This window comes from Barbus barbus, assembly GCF_936440315.1.
Source record: "Barbus barbus genome assembly, chromosome: 39".
Lineage (NCBI taxonomy): Eukaryota > Metazoa > Chordata > Actinopteri > Cypriniformes > Cyprinidae > Barbus > Barbus barbus.
Window position 1 is genome coordinate 16,563,149 of NC_136717.1, and position 24,755 is coordinate 16,587,903.

General features: G+C 38.9%; 1 protein-coding gene across 2 annotated transcripts in view; it reads left to right on the forward strand.

The window, feature by feature from the left end:
- The window catches only part of plxna4 (plexin A4), a 210,270-nt gene that overhangs the window by 114,274 nt on the left and 71,241 nt on the right, over positions 1-24,755 (forward strand). For both annotated transcript variants that reach the window (XM_079398683.1, XM_079398682.1), the window contains exons 4-5: positions 4,339-4,470; positions 19,303-19,403. In XM_079398683.1, coding sequence (XP_079254809.1) covers positions 4,339-4,470; positions 19,303-19,403 — 233 coding nt within the window. The remainder of the gene's footprint in view (positions 1-4,338; positions 4,471-19,302; positions 19,404-24,755) is intronic.

A 24,755-nucleotide genomic window follows, 5' to 3' on the forward strand; every position in this document is an offset into this window, starting at 1 on the left:
GATATTAAATTGTATAAAAGCTATAGAACAATTAAGAACCACACTTGCAAACAAATTTAAAATATGGTTTTATATATATGTATGTGAAATTTTTAATTTTCTTAAACTTCTCTTTTAATGTGTATATATAATATAAAATATATTTTAATATTGTTTTCCTCATTTGTAGGCTAAATGAATAAATGTAAATGCAAGAAACGTTGATTTAAATGTTGCCATACCCTGGAGCTTTTCAGATGTTCAGTGAATTCGGCTTTGAATTTGTTATTTGCAATCTAAAAACACTGACCACCATAGTTTTTATTCCCCACTGAAATCATCTTATTTTTATTATTGCCTAATACTTAGTGCTCACCGTGACGGCAGACAATGGCTTTCAGGACATGATCATCTTTAATTCCCCAGCTTAGCGTCAGCCCATTGAAGTTCCTTTGCACAACCAGTCGCCTTCAGCTAAGTATCGATGTTGCAAAATGGGAATTTGCAGTTTTCTTTCATCATTGATTGACATTAAGAGACTTCCCAGTCCACCCACTCTGGCTGTTTACTACAGCACACTCTGGCTTAGCCAATGGAGGCGTCGAAAACAAAGCAAACCTTTCGTTCCACTTTCCTTGACTATAGCAGGCTGGAACACGTCAAGATCTCCCGGCGCGGTAAGAGTGCTGATGCACAGGTTCTATCTCAAACTCTCCCAGGGGATTTGGCTCAAAAAAACAGAAAACAATCGCTCAACGCCTTGACACAGAGTCACTCACGGTAGCGAGGCCGATCTGCTTACAGTTGTTGACACGTGCGGCTCTATTTTTGTTATAGTCGGGGTTTAAATGTCATAGATCAATATCTGTGCATCAGAGTAGCTCTTGCTTGTAAAGGAACTCTCGAGGGAGCATCAGCACACTGCCTTAATCGTAGTGGCCTTCACCCAAACACTGCCTAGTGTCTGGTGTCCCACAAGCTTTGAGTCGGGAAGTGTTTGTACTGTCAGATGTGCACCTCTGCAGCCAATACTGCTTCAAGAGCGGCTCTGTTGAAGTTATTTGTAGTTTTCTTTTGTCACAGCTCTTCAGTGACTCAGTGCCTCTTCTCAGATTTGTTCTATATCAGTGTCGGCTCGTTCTGAGCTGTAATGTAACGGGCAACCATAAGCATCCCGTGTGGCGAGGTGAACAGACTTTTGCTCTGTATTCGCGGCACCGCTGTTGCACTCATAAATGGAGAGTGTGGGCTATCTCTCGCTCATTTTGAAGGTAACAGAAGGAACACCTCCCAAGTGACTGCAGCTTGTGGAAGAAAAGCTCACTGAAAGATCACAAGACGGCTTTTGCCAAGGTTAAATTTAGGGTTGGTAGAAAGTTCTGTCGCTCTCTTTCCTTTGCGAAATGCTTTAGTTAACAGCAGGCTTTAGCAAGGGCTGCCTTGTGCCAAAAGTAAAGCGTTCTCCTGAGACGAGTGCTTACGTGCTTATGCAGATTGTTTGAAGTCAGTGGCAATAGCTAGATAGAGCATAAAAAAGTTTGAAAGGGCAGCTATCACTAGTTGAATACAACTGGATTGGCGAGTTTTATTGAGTGGGGATTACAAGACGGCTGAATATTTTCTTGGGAGTTATTTGTACTTTGCTCTGAATTGTACCACATCAGAATTTTCATTTTGGCTGTTGTGTGTTAAAATCAATAAATAAATGCACCTGAATGTTTGTAGGCATTCAGTTATACAGATTTGAAAAGAATAAATAAAATAAATATGCATTCAATTGAGAATTGCATTGATTTTGTATGTTTTATTCTAATTTGATGAGAAGTTTTTAAGATAACTAAAAGAAAAATAAAAAGATTAACAGTAATGCTTTTTAGATCTCAATTTCACATACACAATGACTTGAGCTGAAAAAAAGAAATTGGTAAAATTGTGAGTGACAATGTGGTAAAGTTCTGCATTCATCAGTCTCTGGAGGGCAAAAGGGTAAATTTTAAAGTTTTGATTTCGAATCAGGCACCTAAATTGGGTCCTCGGTGCCTGGTTAAACTGAACTGCTGGTGGTTAGAGAATAAGATACAGGTTTGAGATACAGGTTTCCAACTGTTTAGTGAATTCATCCCAGTTTTTGAGAAACCGCTCTATACCATCAGTTTTGATCTATAGTCAAACCACTGGCCTGATTGCAGGGCTTAAGATCAAGTTGTTTTGAGCCAGAGGAAATTGCAGTTTCCATGGATGCTGGGTAGAGTCCTGCCCACATTATGAAGCTGCAGAGCTCCTGTGGTTACGGCTGCTCTCATCACCTCTCCTTCTGTTTGCTCTTCGCTTAGCTGATCTTAACTAGATTTAGCCTGATGTTCTCTATTATACTGCCTTTTGATAGTGTGATGCTTTAACCTGTGCACTATATCACAAATGAGCAATGCTGTGACGGTAACCTAATCATTCTTTTTCATTTTTATACAGAATTTTAAAAAAATGCAATAAAGCTAAAAGCACTTTTATTATGCATAATACAGTGACCTTGGTGTAAATGATGAATAAGAGCTGTTAAACATCAATTTTGTTTGTAATTTACCCTTGACCACATTTAATCACTACTCATTTATTGTGTAACCTGGCATAGTGTGTCTCACATGACTGGCCACTGTTGTTACAGTCTATGTCCACTAGGGGGATGTTTTGATACTGTGCATTGGCTGTACACCTGAGGTCCCACAGCACACAATACACAGAGCAGAAATGTGCAGGCTTATTCTACTCCAAAATTAAAGCTCTTCTATTCTAAGAATACACAGTCTGCAACCAATTGTTATTGTAATGCAACATAGATTTTTTTTTTTTCAAAACATTTTTTTTTTACTTTTTTTTTTATTTCAAAATCAGAGGCATTTCAAACAGAGAAAGTGTGATATTGAATATGAGATAACTGTTAAAATGGTGTCAGTCGTGACACTATGGAATTAAATCCAAATGATTATATGATACACAGATTAGCAGTGTAATCCAATCAGGTTTTAAAGAATATAATCCATTTTATTGATACTGGAATGAAAGGGAGAAAATTATTTTGTTTTGTTCTAGGTTTAGGAATTCACCAGTTTATAATCTGAGAAAGAAAAAAAAACTTTTTAAAAACCAGTATTGTTCAACCATTAATAAAAACTTGCTGCTTGAGTTTAAAGTGGGACTTTTAACAGTCCTATGCCGCTATGTATTTTGTCATGTATTTTAGCATGTTGATTTAGCCATGTTTTTATTTTCCCCCTCAATCCGTGATCAGATACTCTCCTCAGCCCTATAGCATGACCATGCTATTGCTAATAGTCATCCCCTGTGGCTAATTTCTTTAGATACGGTTGGGATAATGCCCATCCGCTTCACCCCGTCCCTCCAGTGATCTGTCGGACCATTTATCTCTCCATGTATCTCTCTTGGGGCTCGACTGGGGCTTCGCAAAACCTCCTGCTGTTCATTCTTCCACTGTCCACACGCTGCCATCCCAAACACTGCAGCTCTTCCTGGCCGAAACCCAATCCCAGCCAAATTAACCAGCCCTCGATTGGGGAGATTAGATAACCCTCTTGATGAATAAGGCCTTTGCTCGTGTGAAGGGTTTTTGCTTTCTTTCCCTTCTGTTCTCTTCTTTTGTTCAACCTCTTTTTTGGTTTTTGTTTGTGACCCTCAGCATACAAAGCAAAAAGCCCCAGAGGAAGTTAGAACGCAAAGCCAAAGGGAACACTTGAAACATCACCGAGACTTAGGGAGGGACTTTTTGAAGTGGTGGCACAAAATAATTTTAGACGTCTCTTGTGGTAAGATGATCTTAGGTTGACAGGACTTGCGGTCTGATGGGACTCCAGGCCATAAACGCAAAGATAAAGTGGTTGATTCCGATGGGAATGGACTTGATACCTCCTAAACTGTTTAGTGTCAAAAAGGGAAAGGAAATTGCTGATTCATTCTGTCGTAATGGGTTATCAGGTGCATTGTAATATTTAATGGCAGGTATAAAGACTTAAGTTCTCGCAGGGCCCTTTAGTGAGTGTTTGGTTGGAAGATGTAGTCTGGAGGGAGGCTAGGGTTATATCAAGACTATAACAGAGTGTGAGTGTGCAGTTTTGCGTCAGCAACAACAGATGTTCAAATATAGTCATGAGACCTCCATCACTGCGGCCCAACTGTGTGAGGATGTTACAGCTCTCTGCTGAACCTGCGATTTATGGCACGTAACGTCCCCTACAGCTGTCTAACAACTTAAAAACTCTTTCCCCTTCCCCTCTGCTTTACTCTGTCTCTTTCATGTTTTAGTAGCCTATTAATGGTCGAGTAACACAATTTATTCTCTCCTTTCAGATTCGAGTGGATGGTCCCACCTATGGCGCTTTACAATACGAAACCATCCAGGTGGTCGACGACGGGCCGATCCTACGAGACATGGCCTTTTCTTCTGATCAGCACTTCTTGTATGTGATGTCAGAGTCACAGGTGAGTCACTGCTACTATTTGCCAGAAATGCATCACGATTTACGCAGCACGTGGAAGCCGGGAAAGAAGGAGAGATAAAATTATACCAGAATTTAGGGGTTTCACTTACTGTAATTATAGCCTGAGAGGTGCGCTTGGACAGCCAAAGAGAGGGACATTTTACATTATAAAAAGTGACTTGTGATGGATTGGTGGATTGGACTTTTACACACTGTGTGTGTCCAAAATACACACACAATTTACACATCAGGATATGCTGGCTCAAAATGGCCCAATCGGTGTAATGGAGTAGGTTTGGCTCCGTCCCAGATATCTTTAGCACTACTGAAGTTTGTAAATCTCAAAATCAGAAAAACACTGCATGCACTTAGTGCTGTAAAAACAGCCTTACTCAGATAACCTGTCATCAGGTTTGCAGCTCAGGCTTTTATTTCTTGTGACATAAATAATGCTTTTCATATTACCCAACACAGTGTTTTATGCCACCTGTTTATCATTCGGTGAAAAGTATCAAGTCTGCTGCATAAATCAAAATACCACTTAAAAGGTTGTTTATGTGATTATTAGGGGTTTTAACCTTTGACCTCTGACCGCTAGATGAGGTTCTCCACTCTTTTATATAACCTTGAACACTCTTAACTGCACTTAGCAGGATTTAAGGCTCCCAGCTGTCTCACACACACACACACACACACACACACATACTTATCCCAAGTATCCCAATATTTTGTTTGAATATTGTGGCAAATTCAAGATGACATTTTTACCCACAAATCCTTTTACTTCAATACAAAGCTGCTGTAATGCCACTCTCAGACCTGAAAGCAGACACTCAGCCAATTTCAAGATTTACAGCAGGGGCTATAAATCTGAAATCTCATTCAGTAAAATTCACTTCACTAGCAGTGAGGGTCAGTGGATGGCATCCTGGGATTGAAGGCACAGCTCAGGTGGAGCTAGATAATCACATTGGCTGGACACAGCTTATGAATTGCCTAGTCTGTAAAAGTTAGTTGTGTTTGCACACACTGTCTGTTAATAACTCTGATAAAGGTAGGTTCACATTTACAGTCAGGAATTTCATGTGAGGGCATAAGATTTGCCCACGCAGATTTCGCAATGGATTCAAATTCGCTGTGTTGCCATCAACACATGTTAAACTAGAATCTAGGTTCTTTAGGTCACTCTCACCAACTTTGGAAATGCTGTAAACATAATTTAAGACCAATTGAAAGTGTGGTTTAAAACTAGGCCATGATCATCAACTCGAGTCTTATGGGAGAGGAAAGATGTTTTCTTTGACGTGAATAAATACCAGAGCTGGATCTGTGGTGCTCTGCCAATGAATAATCTCACCCTGTTGCAATTAGCCTATTAGCCCAGTTAGAGTTGTCGTCTGGTTTCTGTTTAGTCCCAAACATCAGGGGATCACATCTACTGGGGAATCATGCATATATTTAGAAGCTATTTAGTGAACATGCATTCTCTTGTCCCACCTGTAATTCTGCCCCCCTTCAGCACACGCGTGCACTCTGAAAGATTTATTCCAGTTTGCTTTAAAATTTAATGATCTGTGATGTAACACAGCGTTTCTTGCATCTCTAGCGCCACTGCTGAATCTACAGCAACTCTGCAAGCCAAATTATATTTTACCTGAGTTGTGATCTTGAATTAATGCGATGTAAAATAACAGCACGATTGTGTTGTCCTCATGCCTGGACGTAAACATACAGTACGACTAGTGCAGTCTGATTTACCAAATCCTTTTTTTTAATGAATCACACAAAGATTCACAGGTTGATTTGATTCTGATAAATCTTTCATTGAATAAACGCAGAGTCTGTGACTCAGTGAACTGTTTTAATGATCTGATATTTTTAATATATTTGCACAAATTCAGATCTCACACAGACATGGTTTTCATCTCTGTGTTTACACTTTTGTTTGTTATGCTGTGAATAACAGAGACATGCCATTTTTTGGCTTGTTTCTTTCAGTCTCAGTCTCTCCCACTCTCACAGTTTGTCTCTAGCTCTGTGGTTGAGATGTCCGCATTAATATTTATGACTGATAAAAAAATGCAGAAATTCTCATGACGGTTTTTGCGGTTGGGAAAAGGTGCATCTGCTCCATGCTTGCGCGCACACACACACACACACACAACCTGTACCACTTAAAACACCACTTTCTCTTTCATGTACCTTAAACTCCCTCTCTCACACACTTATCTTTTTTGTTTGTGTCACCTTTGTGAGATATTCCTGTGGTCTCTGTTATGATAAAGCTTGGAGGCTTCTTGGAAATTCAACATGATACACCTGTGACTGAATTAAGTGTGCACAAGGAAATGATAGGTTTAGTCAACTGGAACATGCAAAAACATTTGGATTAACCTGCAACATCCCAAGTTTAGTGTATGCTAGAACAATCATGAGCACACACTGTCATACAAATTCCCTGCGGGAGAGAGGAGGAGAAAAACAAGAACAGTAGGTCGATAATCTCCTGCTGGTCCAGCCTTAAAGGCAGAGAGAGAAAGAGATGGAGGGAGGGAATGAGAGGGGTTTGGAGGCAGAGAATGATAGTGTTTGGGAACGGGGGAGGTCTGTCTTATGTGTGTGATTATGGTCGATTGGTTGAACAGAGCTCAGGTTGTGCTGGGGTTCGAGAGCCCATAGTCCCCCACATTGGGTCATTGCTGAGGTCAGCTGTAAGTACAGCACTGATCACGCTTCCCATGAAACCAGGCCTGTTGATATCCAGGTTATACTGTATGAGCCGTCGGATACATGATGCCCACTACAGTGGACTTACCTTACTTATAAGTCATTTTTAATTGCCAAGTGTCAACCATAATTCCTATGGCTGTCCTCTTTATATTGCATAACAGATGGGGTATTAAAATCCCATTAATTTTCTCTATAGAGGAATTGATATTTAAAGATAATTTGTAAATCTTTAAAGATCTGCTGTGAGCTACAAGGAAGATGGTGCAATAATTATAATTATTAAAAAAAGAATAATTGTTTAACAGTGGAATTCTTTGTGAAAGTCTTCAATACCCCTGATTTTTCCAAAACAAAATCAGCCCAAATCAGAGAATCAAGACAAGTAAGGATCTATATACACAATAAACTTCTTTAAACCAATAGTATACAGTATAGTTTTGATTTATATTGTGTTATGTTGGGTTTAGGTTGGGTTAGTCTCAGCTTCAGACATGTCTGATGCATATGACACACTTTTCCGGAAACACTTCAGGAATGTCGAAGTCGTCATCTGACTGGTTGAATTAAACCGGATTTCCGGGAGATGCGAGTGTCGCGTTTACATTCGGTCCGCCGGGAAACAAAGATGCCGTGGCGCCAAACCCCCTCACGAAAGAAGAAAGCCGTCGTGTTTACAAATGTGACGACGAACACTTATCAGGGTCAACTAAACGCTGGATTTTCAAAAGTATGTGAAATATTTAATGTTCGCGGCATATAATCTTTAAAATACATCCGATAGATTCATGCGAGACTAAGGTTGGGCTAATGGCTTATAACTCTTGAACTAAGAAGAAATCGCTATGGGACAAATACTTCGGCAACCAAGGATGGTGAAAAAGTTGGCGGACACAGTTGCACTTTATTTGCGTTTAGCTATTATGCGGCCCGCAGTTGGAACCAGCTTCCAGAAGAGATCAGATGTGCTAAAACATTAGCCACATTTAAATCAAGACTCAAAACTCATCTGTTTAACTGTGCATTTGTTGAATGATCACTGTGCTATATGTCCGAACTGACTGCAATACATTTTATGTATAATCATTTTCTTTAAATTTATTTTAAATCATTTTCTATATCATTTTAAAATTCCTTGTTTTTATTATTTTTATTTCCATGTTTCTATTGATTTGAATGTCTATTTCACTTTCTTTTATGTAAAGCACTTTGAATTACCACTGTGTATGAAATGTGCTATATAAATAAACTTGCCTTGCCTTGCCTTGCCTTTATTGTGGCTTTTGAATAAATACATAAATTCAAAGTGACTAACATCAGTAAATACAGTAAATTCTTGCTTTGAACTAATAAGAGACATTTTAGTGTGTTTTTATAAGATAATTCATGCATTATAAAGGTGGTACACTTGGATAATTAATAAGATCTTTAATAATATTAATAATAATATTGATAATTTAAATATTTCTAATGAATTAGAAAAGTTGGGTACATATTTTACTTTGTATTATAAATTATAAGGTCACTTAATTGACTTAATTAGTTATTTTTTCACTTTTACCTTTACTGATCACTTTCTTTCTTCGAAGTCTCTCTGTTTCTTTCTCTCTCCCTCTCTTGCTCTCGCTTTCTAATTAATCCCCTGATTATCCTTCTAATTAAATCTGGCTACTTTCCTGTATCATTTTAAACAGCAAGATAAATGCGTCTTTTTAAGGAAAGGGGCCAGACTGTCTGTTGAGAGTGATGCAGATTACAGTTATCAGAGCTCGCAGCTAATTATTGCGCTTGGCTTTTTGTCCACGTTTGTCATCCTTTCTTCTAGGGCTAAGTGTTTTTATTGTAACTTTAGACAATGTCAGCGTCAGGCGTGTGTGTGTGTGGTCAGAGGGACAGCTGGGAGCGCTAATGACAGAGGCCTCAGCTATAGTTCCTCCTGCATTAAATGAATGACAGGGAAGTTCAGAGCTCAATGTTACACAAATTGCTGGTCTTGGCACATTAAAGCCTTTTGTTCTGTCAGTACCATCCAAATGGAAGTTGTGTTCTTCTCTCCCGCAGTTTACTGTCATTTTACACCGGATCTTCGGATTCATAATTCATGTAGGGCAAGTTGAAACTGCAGGGTAGTATAAGTGTTAATAATTTAAAGCGTGTCTCACACCAGCCAAACAGCTCAAAGTCAAACTCTTTCGTTGCAGATCAGCTCTGGGCATTCATAGGTGGGATAAGGCATCTGCCACCTCATCAGAACAGGTTTAATAAAGACGACCTTTAATTTCAATTATGAGCTTCCGTTTAACGGCGGTCCCATATGAAGCATTCGCCACCAATCCCCCAGTGTGACATCGGGATCTTGAGAACATTTCGTTGTGATATTGCAGTGGCCTACTTAGACCGCAGCCTATTGTGTTTGAGTGAATAGATGTACTCAGGACCTCTGGATGTGTTTGGCATACTTTTGGGGGAATTTTAATCAACGAGAGCAAAGGAAGTTCTCCTGAAATGCTGATTTTGATTAAAGGAGTTCTGAGTGAACACAAATATAAGTTTGCAAGCACACATATAGAAGAACACATGCAACAAGTGTGTGTGGTTATATTAAACTTTGGGGACAAAAATTCAATTTAATTTAACTTTGTTTTTTGGCCAGATATTTTCTTCAGAAATAGGGTTACTCTGTATCAATTGCAGATTTATTTTAATTTATTTTAATACAACAATGGGTGATGATAGACTGGATTGTGCCAAAGGCTTTGTGAGGAAACTGGAGGATTTTGAGTTTGTGTTCATTTTGTACACATATGAACAAATCTTCTCTGAGACTGATGTGATGACTAGACTGATGTCTAGTCAGACAGCTAACTTTGTCATACCAGGAGAGATGAAAAGACTTTTCCCTATCTTTTGCACTAAATCAATCTTAGGTGTTGATCTGCCCTGCTGTTTAATTCTAAGTTTCTCCTCGTAAGGAAGACTTTCAAATGGCTTCGCCAAAATCAGGTCGACAATATTAGCACTCTCTGCTATCGTGTGCAGTTTTCTAGCTGGCTAGTTCACCCCTACGATGCTCGCCTAGCTTACTGTATGAATGAATGAACAAACGATCTAAAAAATATATTAAACTCGACGGAGGAAATGTGGGAATTAGGTTCAACTGAAACAAGGAATGTGGTGTATAATTGTGTGAAATGTATGATGAAAATTGGCTAGCAATTTCGCCAAGCAAATACCAAGAAATAGGTTGCAGCAGTTGCAAAATCTGCTATTGGACTGAGCTCGAATAGCTTCAGCGTCAGCGACTTTTTATAGTACAAAATCGCTGTCAATCAAAAGGCGATGATCACGCAGTCATCACGCAGAGTCCAGGCCAGCCCACTCCTCCATTCACCTCCAGAGGGGGCAGGACATAATCGCAGCGTTTATCCAATGACCGTCTAGTTTCGAAGCACTGAAAAAAACTGTTCAAAGCAGCCCCATTGAAGTCAGTGGACGCTAGGCTTCAACAGGGAAATACACTGTGACGCTACCGTAATGTATGAGAAGGAAATCGAGTCAGCCGACCTGTTATATGTAGCTGATTCTGAACAAACTCGTCTTCGAGATGAAAGTGTTCTAACGCATTTTTAGTCAATAAAATGTTAACACAAAGTACATATTTGACCATTACTTTTTTGACATTATAGGGGAAGCCGAGCTTCCCTTGCAGTCTTAAAGAAATCACCACTGGTATGTCACAGCCACAGCCCTTGCCATTATCTTTAATTGAAGGAGATGTTTGCGTGTATCTTTAGCAAAGCAGTGCAGAGAGCTGCTTCCGGTTCTTGCGTGCCGCGGTGCAGCTGGTATAAACACAAGCACTGACTAGAGTGACCGTGTTAGAGCTGTAATGCGCTGCAGACGTGTGCAGTGTAAATAAGGGGTTATCCATCCAAGCATTAAAAACCCCTTATACTTGAACGCAGCCACGTATGAGGGTTTCTTGGAGGTTATAGTAAGATGATCAATTGAATTTTTTTTTTTTTTTTTTTTACATACGCCAGGTGACCTGTAAATGCAAAAAAAATGCAGTTTTACTATATAGCCTATTCCTTTTTTTGAATTGCCTGAAAAACCACCTTACACAAGTAAAAACCTTTTTGCGATGTATGTTCTTGCGAAATTTATGATTCCAGTAGGCGTATTTTCAATTTTAATTTGTGCAATTTGAATGGTAATGGAAACGCAGCTACTGATAAGTTGTACCATTTTGTAAAAAGATTTTACTGTAACTGTATTAGGTCTAAAATGTAGGCTAAAGAATAGTTTAATGCTGCACATTTAATATACTATTTTAGTATTTTAATTAGCTATTTTATTAGCTAATGCTACCTGTTTTTTCATTGTTAAAAACTTTGAGCACATATAGGAGGACTAATGTAATAATTTAAGTATTTTGCTGTCATGATCAGCAAAGCTGCATGTTGACCCATTATTAGAGTTACCGTAGAAACTAAACACTTCTGAGTCAGATGCCTAGAATCTCCAAGTTACTATCTCATAATTACTGTAATTCCGGCACACGCAGCAGTAGTAAGACTTTTACTTGGTTGATTCCCCAAAGCATGTAAACAAAGCTGTGTTGTTCTCATAACTTGTTTGAGTGGCCTGACACAGCAACATTGGCTCAACCAATGATGTGAGTTTAACCAACCAACGGAAGACGAGGAGTATAATTTTTTTTTTAACAAGTAAGTTTTTTAACATTTGTGCCTCTAGTAGCACAAAAATCATCCGCTTCACCTTTAAAAACAAAAAGTCTATAATATGTCCCTGTTTAGAGGAAAGCAATAAAAGGTAAGACGGAGAGTGTTGTTGGTTCAGCATCCGTGTGTGTGTGTGTGTGTGTGTCTGTGTGTGTGGCTGCCCAGATCTGTTTTCTAGTGTGTTTAGTGATGTGGTTCCTGGGTTTGGTGCCTGTAGGCCTAATGATGTCGTCTGGATAGAATCAGCTCTGATATGTTTGTGACGGCCGGGAGTGGAGTATCAAGGCCTGAATGTAAATCCAGTTAGCACACAGAGTGGCTGGGTTCACAGCACACGTAATTGCATTTTCCATCTGGGAAGCCCCCAGGGCCTCACAGGGCACAGCCTGTTTAACCATGACTATGACCAGCTACCAGACCTGAGCACCCGCTGTGGTTTTAGGGAAAGATGTGTCAGATTTTGACCAAATGTCTCTAGAAAGATGCTATGCGGGAAATCACGTGATATTGTAGGGATAGTTATTCTAGCTTCATCTAAAAAATCTTTCCAATTTATGTTATAGGCCTATTTCAGTACCAATTTAAAACCATGACTATAAGTAAGCCATTCTTGATTCTCAAAAAGTATAACCACAAAGCGGCCCAACATCAGCTGAATTGTTTAGAGCAATAGATGTCGATAGGAGTTTCCCACAATGGTATGTATATATAAATGTGTTAGTGCAAATGTATGTAAACTGTAGACGCTTTAATGAGGGGTGTATTTTTATCTCAAAATTGTGTGTAACTGTATTCCATGTTATGTGTATTAATGAGACGTTATCAAGGCCGCAACATCTCAGTGCTGCTGTTTGTTACCATGAGAGACAAGAAAATCACAGCTCATATTACCAACTTTCATCTTCCACTGACACGCTCCCTATACACATATAAATGCACTTTTCATGACCTCCTCTGATACCCAAATGACAGCGATATTTCTCGTCAGCCGGGCTCTGTGTGTGTGCGTTAGCAGTGAGATTAATTTAAGATGGACATTGATGGATTCATTTCATAAATCAGTTATGATGGGATGTTGTCATCTGTCTTCTGCTTCACAGGTGGTTAAACATCCAAAATTGGGAAATACAGAAAGGGAGGGATACGTGTGTGTGTGTGTGTGTGTGTGTGTCCGAGGGAAGATTTCATTTAAATGAGTGTGATTTTGTTGGCATTAGCCAACATTTTTGTTTTTTTAAACTTTTATTTTATTTTAATATTTGAGTAATATTTATATAATATTTATTTATTGTGCTGTCTTATCCCTAGGGACAATAGAGCTTGTCTGTGATTGGCTGAAGCTCAGCTAACGTTTGTTCAGCAGGTGATTGGCTAGGTCAAGCTTAGTGTGTTGTATGGCAGATATTATCAGTACCGCTTCTTCCCTGAAGTTTGTTGATTCTGTGAATCATCGTTTCCTGCAAACATTATGCCTCTGATAAAGGCAGCTGTCTCATGCACACTTTTTTTTTAATCATGGTGGAAACTCCTATTGTGTTTATACTGAGATAATAATATATATCTATCCTCTACCCATAAACCTAACATTTACAGAAACCTTTCCAGAACATTTTTATTCATACATTAATTAATAAAAACTGACCTTGTCACATAGTCTTGTAGATGGGTTTCTCAAGTCTGAGTGTCAAACTTAGCCATCTCACGTTGATTGTATAAACATATACAGGGTCCCAAAAAATGCTGTCCAGATAGGCAGCTTACAAGGTTTTAAAACGCAGCCATGTATTGTCACCTTTCATGCTAGTTCAGCATCAGTATGCCTTGAACTTTCGTAGATGTACAAAAGAGCTGCAAGAAATGGCTTTCAGTGAGTCAGAGGAAGTTTGTTAATGCCAGCAGAGGAGCGTTGAGCTACAGATGAGCCCAGTGGATTAGACTCCATAATAAACCACAGCTCAGCTCCGAGACGACTGAGAAACTCTGCCAGTCAGTCAGGTCTGTGGGATTTACTGACGGATTTCATGAGGAGAGAGAAATGGAAGAGGACTTTAAGTTTGATTAGGTTAGTAGGGTGATTAAAGCGGACTTTAATGACCAGGTATTACAAAACTGGTGATGAGAAGCCCACTTTTAATTTGACACGCAGTGTGTCATCCTATAGCCATTATTATGGAAGCTCTTATATAGTTTTATCAACATGCACACTGACACAGACGTGCACTCTGCTCTACAACATTCCTACCATCAAGACTGAGCCTATGATGCCTTAAAATGCTGTCTGTGAAAGAGAACGAGAGATGCCCCTCTCTGAGTTAACGGCTGCATTAATCTGTTGGGCAGTGTCATTTGTCAGTTTGCCTCATTATCTGCTGGTCTCAATCCTTTTACAGAGCTCTCAGATAAATGACTAATAATCTAACGGATTTACGACATAATGAGATTCCTGAGTCGCAGCCGGTCTTTTTCCAGCTCGGGAGGGCAGCGGGAAGTCCTCTTTCTGGACACATTTGTCTTCTTCCTTCTCCTGTTGTCTCCGTCTCTCTCTATCGCCATGGGGAGTGTGTTAAAGTACGCTCTGTTCTGGGCCGCTGAGACACGGTGCAGAATTCACAGTCATGTGTTAGCGGCAGCGGAGAGCACACATCCTCTCTACACCAGTGGAGTGCGCTATTCATAGACTCGCTCGCTGCATCTAACAGGAAGTGCGTGGAATATAAGCTACCTAGGATGATGCAATTTCTGATTTAATTCTGAATTGGATTTGATTTTATTTAAATTTTGATTCAATTTGATCCATTTGGATATATCTCTTATAGTTATATTGTCTATACTGGTTATATTCTCAGCTGATAAATTATACAGAGAACCTTCTACTTTTACAAAACATTGCAGTTGCAGTTCAGTTTCCATTCAGAACACGTGACTTTACAATCATTAAAAGGACTGGTTTAAATGAATCATTTGTTTGCTGCTAAAAATAACACTTTATTAAGAGTGGTGATGATGATAATTATTAAACATTTATTTTTAGTTGTTGTTGTTATTATTAACCATTTTTGTTAAGTTATCATTCTAAATATTTATTGTTGTTGTTGTTCATAATATATTTAAAGTACCGTGAGAACTTGAATGAAATATGCTGATTTTGACTGTTAAAATACTTCCACTAATTGAAGTTGGGTGTTTGGAAAACCTGTTTGAAAGCAGTCATTATTTTTGCCTATGTGTTTGGTGAACCTATTGGCACAGAAATGACACACTTGACCTTTAAGGTTACTGATTTTAGCACAATCTAGAGATGTGAATGTAATTTTTGACTTGAGGGTCGAGTCTCGATTTGGGCCAAAAATTATCCAGACTAACCTAGCAACATGCCCACAACACCTTAGCAATAGCATTGCATCACCCTGTCAAGCATGCTAGCATTATAGCAGTGGGTTTTGCATGGGCAGGCACCACTCTCATATTCTTCAGAAAATGTGAAAATCTTGTATTATCAGTATTATTATTAAAAGAGAGGTGTGCAGACAGATGGCTCTGCTTCTGCCCTAAAAATAGGCTGCTTTTCACATCATGTGATGATAGGGTTTATGCCTAGCTGAATGGAGGAAGTATGAACACACGCACACACATCCGTACTCGCACATGAGATTATATATTTCATCTGTCGGTTGGTTTTATTAATTTCATATTTTTATCAGTCATGTGTGCCTTTTGCATACAGATCTGATGCTTTGTGAAAGCTGTGATTTCCCACACACACACATACAGAGTGAGACAGACCTTTCCACAAGCGCAACAAGCTCTTTCATAAATAGGAAGAAAACCCGTCGTATCAGAGGGGAGAATTTCACAGGCGGCTCCTAAACCCTTATCATTTTCTAAAGGTAATGAGAGTCAATCTCCCTCTCTGCTCACCAAGGCCTAACCTGCAGTCTCTCAGGCCCCCTATGCTAAGGTAGGCGCTCTATCACAATGCCTGATAATTTACCTCTTCATAGCTGTGAAATGGAGAAAGAGAATTCAGGTGTGCAGCCGGGGAGAAACGGGGGCTTTGTGGCGGCACCAAGACCAGCTGACAGGCCTCATGTGTCCGTGACAAGAGAGAAATTACTTTTCTTTTGGATTTAGAACCTTAGACCTGCAGACGGCTTTGAGATCGTGCCATCTGGAGTACTCTTCCAAAGGATACCCTCTGTCAGTCGCAACCTCCTGGTCTCTATTTTTCACCTATTGCTTTCTCTTTATCTTTCTCTAATAGCTATAAATGTAGCTATCCTTTTTAAGCCATTCAAATGACTGCTTTTTTCTTTCTTTCTCACATTTTCTTAGAAAAGTCTAAGATAATTTCTGTAAATCCCAGTCAAAATGTTACTGTAAGAGCCTTAGGATGGAGAAATCAGAGGGTGATATTAGATACGGTTTAAATGGATGTGCTTTTAGACCGCGGAGCCTAGTGAAAGATATTTTTCATCTTGTCTTTCTCAAAATGTGTCAAAAGGCCAGTTTAAGACTTTATTTGCAGAGCTGTGATGAGCAATTTAACTCTTGTATTCAAGTGCTTATTGTAACATATGTCAATGTTTCTCTGAATGCAAACATTTACATTCAACTTAAATTTGTCCTTCAGTTAATTCTATTGCCCATTAATACCAAAAGTTTGCCCTGTACTTGCACAATCATTTAAGACCGTTCCAAAATTGCACGCTTTGACTATGAACCCAGCAGGGTTTTCATTTTTTCACCTCCCTATTTTCTTACGAGCTCCCAGTCTCTGTGATGAATTTTATTCATGTTATTCATTTCCATTGTGCCTAATACCTAAATTGTCATTAGTGGCAAATAGTCGCCCTAAGGCATTTAGCAGTGGTCAAATGAGATTTTCAGAATGATTTGTTCTCCTTGTACACTCTAAGATGTCAATTTGGGTTGGAGTATTTAATCATATCTGGTGCCTCTGTAAAAAAAAAAAAAGGCAGTAGATATTTCAGTCTAGAATTTTCTTCTGGGTAGTTTGAGAAAACACTGACAATAAAATAACTCCACGAATGCTGAAATGACCTCACATCCCCTCGCAAAAAGTTTACCACCTGAGTGGGCGTCATGACATTGTTGATTTAGTTTTTCTGCATTGTTTTGAACTCTGTATCGTTTGTGTCATGTGTCCAAATGATTTCACGTAAATGTCGCTGCGATATCTGTAAGAATGTTCCAGAAAGAGAAAGAGTTTGACAGAACTTCAAAACACAGCAAGCAGTAAACATGCTGATGGATGAGCACTGACAATAGAAGAAGAGCGAAGTGCTTAAATATGAGCCGTGAATCACTGCGACCAGTTACTCTACTCTTCTATAAATGTTATAGTCAAATCTTAAAACAGTCTTAAAACACCGTCTCACTCTCAAGCCTGACTGAAATGGGAAAAAAAGGCCCATTTCTTTCTTTAAAAATAAAAATGCCACTTTGGGGAGGCCAGTAATGATGTCGTCTGTCATTCGTCCTGCCTGACCGCTCTGGACCTATCGGCTGTCATCTAAGCTGTGATTGACAGTAGTCATCCACCAATGAAAAGTCATCAATCAAAGCAAAAGAAAACTGAGGGCTCCGGGCCGTATCCATGGAGACAGGAATGGCAGAGGGTCCTCGCCTTCCCAGCTCTTACATCTTCAGTTTGGCTCTGTTCGTTTTGTTTCCCATCAGCTCCACAGCGCCTCTTCTTCTCTTAAGTGCTAATTGGCTGTAAACGGAAAGATGCACTAGCTGAAGTTGACGTCCCAGGATGAGCTCTCTCGGCACATCTTTATCCCGCTGTGTGTGACGAAATGCCACATTTAGCAGATGTGTACATGTGTGTTCTCGTGAGCCTCTCTGCAAGTCTCTTTGCTTTCTGTTTGAGTTAATGTACAAACTATTACCGGTTTAATGATGGTTTTTAGAGGGAGAAAAATAAAAGTCTTCATTTTAAATCTAGGCAGATTATTTTTTTATATAGATTAATTAAAATAATGAGGAATGCCATTCTATCCACACATTTTATTGAACACCTGGAAAGTGTTACTTAGGGCCTGAGCACCGATTTTGGGCCATTTTGGAATTGTTCAGTTGTTTCTTCTTCTCCAAAATGAATAACATTTTTGAGGGCCTAAACATGCTCAAACTCATAAAATTTAGCACACACACCAGAAGTGGCAAATTTACATCTGAAATGGGTTTCAGAAGTGGGTGTGGCAAAATGGCTCAATAGCGCCATCTATAAAATATCAACGAAGTGCCCCTCAAGCTATGTTTCACATACATGTACAAAATTCGGTAGACACAAGTAACACATCAATACCTAAAAAAAAAGTCTCCCGGTATAAAGTCCGAAACCCAACAGGAAGTCTGTTATTTTCAATTTTCTCTGCAAGTTTTGGGCCATTTTTTGCTATTTCAGGCATTGTATTTAAACAAATTCCACCTAGAGATTTAAATAGATCAACAACAAATTTAGTCAGTGTAATCTAAAGCACTTTGTGACATTTAAATTTCTTTCGTTGAAGGGCGTGTCAGTGGCAGCTTGACAAACTTTGTTTCGCCATGAAATAGGAAGTTGTTATAATTCAGGCATACAATGTCCAATCTGCCCCAGACTTTATATGTTTGATAAGAGTCCTGTCCTGAACACATGCCCATGCACATGTTCAGTTATAGTCATAGCGCCACCTGCTGGGAACAGGAAGTGGCATGTTTTGCGCTCTAATGAACTCCTCCTAGAGATTTAATGACATCAACATTATATTTGGTCAGTCTACTCTAAAGGCCTTTGCAGTGTTTAACTGTGAAGATCTTAAGTTTTCGTTGAAGGGTGTGTCCTTGGCGGCCTGATAAAGTTTGAAGATGGAAAAGGAAGTTGTTGTAACTCAGCCATACAATGTCCGATTAGCCCCATACTTCAATAAGAGATTGAAGTATGTTCGATAAGAGACCTGGCCTGAAGACATCTAAAGGCCAATATATAGTTATAATCATAGTGCCACCTATTGGCAACAGGATATGTCATGTTTTACACTAACTCAAACATACCATGTTCAGTTTGCACCAAACTTCATGACATTATTCCACCTATATTTGCCACTTTAAATGCATGTTACTGACCATTCGCTGTTTTCCTAAAGCCGCTGAGTGGCAGTGAGCCCGGGTGCGAGGGCCCTTTCAACGCTGCTTGCAGCTTTAATTTTCAATGAGATCTGACATTCTGAACCTTTGTGATGAGGCACAGTTGAGATGAGTTCATCTTGTCTGCCTCCAATGTTGTAGTCAATGTGAACACACCAAAGTCTTACTCCACACATAGTCTAACTTCTCTGTTTCTCTGTTTGCAGCTGACCCGTGTCCCAGTGGAGGCCTGCGAGCAGTATTCGTCCTGTAAAGAGTGTCTGGGATCTGGAGATCCTCACTGTGGCTGGTGTGTGCTTCATAGCATGTGAGTACAACCAGGGGCGGACTGGCCATCTGGCAGACCGGGCATTTTCCCGCTGGGCCGATGTACTTTTTGGGCCGGGCCTATACATCTTCTCATACCATATTTGTCTGATCGGCCCATAAAACTCTTAGCAGCCTATAGTTTTTCTGCCTAAATAGTTGACGGCACTGTGGTCTTTGCGGCTGTTTAATGTATTTGTCAAAAAAAAGTCGGTTTAGGATTTTTTTCCCCCAGACAGACCGGCCCATGAGACATTTAATCAGCAGCCCATTGGTTATTTTCTTAATTGACATTGGGCTGACCCAATCACATCTTTAAACAACTCCCCTTTTGGGCTCTTTCGCTCTCTCTCTCTCTCACACACACACACACAAGTAATAATATAGTACTTCGTTACAGTACTTAAGTATTTTTTGGGAATATCTGTAGCCTACTTGAGTTTTTATATTTCAGCCAACTTTTACTTCGATACATTTCCCCGAAGCATATTCGTTACTTTCAACAAAATAGTCAGAAGAACACAGACTGCAGGAAAGCAGGTTTGAGAATCAGTGGTCTGGCGTTTGTAAGTTAGAACAGCTTTGCTCATCTGCAAACTGTGCAAACAATCGCGGATGATTCATTTTCAGCTCAAAGTCGAGTCTGGGGTGTGTGATATACAGTATATCTTCTGCAATAATAGGGTAAGTGTTGTTGTAATGATGTGTGATCTGACATTATCAAGTAGGCTATATCATCAAATCACACACAGAGTGCACGCACGTTGATTTATTAACGTATTAAAAAATTCCAGGCATTCTAAATTGTAGACGGCAAAAATGCTTCTGTATGCTTTTTATATTTATATAATATAGTTAACTTATATATATCTATATCACACAAAGGGTACCGTTTTTCTGCAGATATCAGCATGAACACATTTAATAATCATTTCATACAAGTCAGAAAAGCAATAAGTAACTTACATTTTAGACGTATTGCTTGTTTTTGCTCAATTTTGCCAAAGAAAATAGTTCCAAACAAAGATCACAGCACTGTTTTGTGTCTCTGAGCAATGGACGGTGTACTTATTGAATGAATCCGCTTTTTGAACGAATCGGTTGAATAAATGATTCAGTGATTCACTCATTAACACAGTCAAATGCTCTGTTCCTGAATGAATCAGTCGTTTGAATGAATCGGTTGAATAAATGATTCAATGATTCACTCATTATCACAGTCAAATGCTCTGTTCCTGAATGAATCAGTCGTTTGAATGAATCGGTTGAATAAATGATTCAATGATTCACTCATTAACACAGTCAAATGCTCTGTTCCTGAATGAATCAGTCGTTTGAATGAAAAGGTTGAATAAATGATTCAGTCATTAATGGTCACTTTCTGTCACCAAAGTCTTCGCTGTCACCTACTAGCGGCTTTAATTTCACATTTTGACTATTTTTTTCATGTTTTAAATTATTTCAAATATCAGTATTCGATGTTTTATGTTAAAAACACAACATTAGGCCTATTTATGCATCTGTAACTGCAGTTTAAATGCATCCATGTCCCCTGTGAGATACATTAAACTGTGTAAATAAACACATCTTAATACTATTTCAGATGCAGATTCCAGAAATGTTTTCTTATGTTGGAATGAAAGACACCAAGTACCGGATGAAGTGCTTCTTATTCTTACCCAAAAATACAAAATGGAAGAAAGAGTTCAAACTGAACAGATTCTTGCTACTAAAGCTGTATGAATATTTATATATATATATATATATATATATATATATATATATTTGCTTCTTTTCCATTTTGCTTTTACTTGTACTTTTACTTTCAATACTTAAGTACGTTTAAGATTTTAAAAAATACTTTTCGTACTTAAGTACAATAAATATCATATACTTTAAGACTTTTACTCAAGTAGTATTCTAAACGAAGACTTCAACTTCTACCAAAGTCATTTTTTGGTAAGGTACCTGTAATTTTACTTGAGTATGGCTTTCGGGTACTTTATACACCACTACACACACACACACACAGGATGCCTTCTTATGCTTTTAAAGGTTCATCCAAGGATAACAAATTTAACAAATTAACAAATTTGACTAAGTAAGTTTACAGTTTATTTAATGCTATACTATGGGAAACAGTGATCATCTGATCAACAATTTATCATGTCTCTTCCCTTTCTCCCTCAAACACACAGGCACATACACAGGATGTTTAGGATTCATCAGTGTGGATTATAGTTTTATTATATTAATAAATTACACTTTTTAGAAGTTTTTAATGTGTCAACTCTCACTCTTTCCTACCTATTATTATATGGCTTTAGTGCTTTTATGGAATAGGAGCTGGTATACATATTCAAGAGCGTGCAAAGATGGGTAGTATTTTGATCGTATGTAGTGGGCCGGTCTGGGTCAAAATGCCAGGGCCGATTTTTTTGTCCCAGTCCAGCCCTGAGTACAACCCTCCTGCACTGTCCTGTATGTACAGGTAGGATAATATAAAGGACGGACAGTATGTGTACAAGGTGTTAGGGATAGCCCACCCAAAAATGAAAATTCTGTCATTATTTACTCACCCTGATGTCATTCCAAACATGTGACTTTCTTTGGACTGTGGAATATAAGATATTGTGAAAAATGTTGGTAACCAGACAGTTTTGGTTCAATGACACAATTTTAATTTTTGGGTGGATTATCCATTTAGGAGGCATGTGGGGTAATAGCTTCTCATTAAGAGTAATTCAAGTAAGTCACAATTAAGTAAGTGTGTGGCCTTAGAGTTGAGGAACAGCTCTCTTCACCACCTCATATTTTTCCCACTAATGGATCTCAGACACGTGCACACACATGGAAACACGTAAACACGAATATTCATACATGGCCACCTTTCCACCCACTGTGTAGAAACGAGGGTGATGGATGCTTCAGGCCCTCAAGGGATGGCCACATTTCCCACTCCACTTTTGAGGACCCCAGAGGGGAGTGTCTGTGTGCGGCATGCTTTCTCACATCTCAGCAGCTCCATATTCAATGACGTGGTTTTAAAACACTCTACACACACATGCACATATCACCAGTGCCACTAAAGGGCGACAGGGCCAGAGAGGGTCTAGCAGACATTGGCAGTATTTCAGACCAAAAGCAACGTTACACTCTTAAGTGCAGAAGAAAGAGAGGGAGAGTGAGGAAAGTAAATAGATGTGTAGAGATTCAGGGCCTATCTCTCTCTGTTTCTCTCAGGGCTTTTGAGTGCTCAAGACAACATGGGCCATGGGCATGGCGTTTGCCACATGGCTGCCCAAGGTCAGGCATGCTTAAAATCTCACACTCATCTGTCTCTCACCCTCCCGTACTCTCTCGCTTTCTCTTGCTTTTTGTAAAAGCGAGAGCTGCATTAGTGCTGGACAGTGAGACAGGTGCTCAAATGGCCTGTGCATGTATCGTTTCCTCTTGAGATGTTTGATAGTTTCAGTCTTAAGCTTTGTTGCTTAACGTCAGCTCTAGAGCACTTCCTGATCCAGACGATGTTTAAAGGATGAGTACAGGTGAATTGAGACACTTTGTACTCCTTGTAAACATTAGCATACTCCGTTATTTTTAAAATTTTATTTAGCCATTTAGCAATTTTAATTATTTAGCAAATTTTTTTTTTTCATCGATCATTATATTTGAATCATATAATATTCGTTCAGTCGTTTTAACCATTTATCCTTTTAGTCATTTTAGACATTTAGCTATTTAGCTAATTGGCAATTTTATTATATTAATGTATCACATAATTTGTCATTTTATTAATTATTTAATTTATTAGCTCTTTACCAATTTTAGCTGTTTATTTGGCAGTATTTTTTATCATATTTAAGTCACGTTATTCATATATTATTTATTAGCCATTTAAATATTTATTTAGCTGTTTATTCATGTAGCCACTTCGGTTTCATTTATTTATTTAAATCATTGTTTTTTTTTTTTTTTACTCACCTTTTAATTGGCCCACAATTGTTTTTAATATTTAAATACTAAATACAAATCACATTTAAAAAAAAAAAAAAAAAAAAGACGTAAGACAAATAGAGGATATAAACTTCATAGATTTACCTATTGATTCAGGTGAAGTTGAAGGAAGGTGTGCAGTGTGTGTTTTTATACTATTTGAATTTTGTCCTATTTGTTATATTTTTTTATTTATTTTGCTGCTGTGAATGATGTTATTAGTTTTGGATCGAGTCCTGTATTTGCACTGCAGGAGCAGGCTGATCAACTTGCCATGACTGTCCATGAAGGAAGGAGGTCATTTGTGACTGAAAACTGTGCAGCTAGAGAGAGAGCTGCCTCTTTCTCTCTTTCACTCTGTCATTTCTCTCTGTCCTCTGGCAGCAGAAACAGTGTCAAGTGTACACGGGACTCATGCTAATAAAAACAGCAGCAGTTTGTTGTTTAGCCTCAGGTGGTAGAAGGGCCAGCACTCACAGGAGGTCTTTATGTTGGTTGGCAAAACAACCAGTACGGTTGCATCTGCATAGGCCAGCCCTCGCTTCCATTCAGGCCCTGTGTCATTTCTTATTTTGGACTCTTTTGTCTCTGCATTTTTCATATCCCCATTCTATTTGTCCCTTCTGTGTTTTTCATTACTTTCTCATAGCACTCTCTCATTCTGTCTCCTCTCCCATGGCTTCATGCCCAGAGAAAGTGAACAACACCACTCTCTGATGGAGTCAGGCAATCTGACCTGGCCTCCCTGGGTCCCCGGCTGATTGATTGCCCTGGAGTTTACCTTTCCCCTCCTCTCCTCCCCTGCATACTTAACCAGGGTCCCTGTAACTCGAGTCCTGTCCAGAGAGGGCTCTCTCACGCCAGGCATGACTCCTGCCAGTGCTCCCCCCATTTGTCTGCTGTAATCTACCTGTTTTTAATAGGTAATGATGCTTAAAGCAGCATATCTTAACACTGATATGCCACAAAGATATTCTCTGTCATACAGCAACTGTATGGTTGTCTTCTTAATGAGAGATGAAAGACACCGTAAACAGATCAATAGAGAAGTACAGAGATCAGATGGACTACACATCTCAACCTGATCATTTCAGAGTTTTTGAGAGATCTGTCTGTCTGTTTCTCTCTCTGTCTGTCTGAGAGATACAGTTCTAAGGTTCATTCTATTCTATAGTCATTCTGTCTTATTTTTTTTTCTGTAGAAAGATAAACACATGTAGTGATGAAAGCCAAAATATTTCATTTAAAATGGGTAAAATTCATTCATTCATATAAAATAACATTCATTGAAAAATTAACAAATTACAAATGTTGCCTTAACTGACAAAATAAGTCTAAAGTACTAAAATTGCAAATA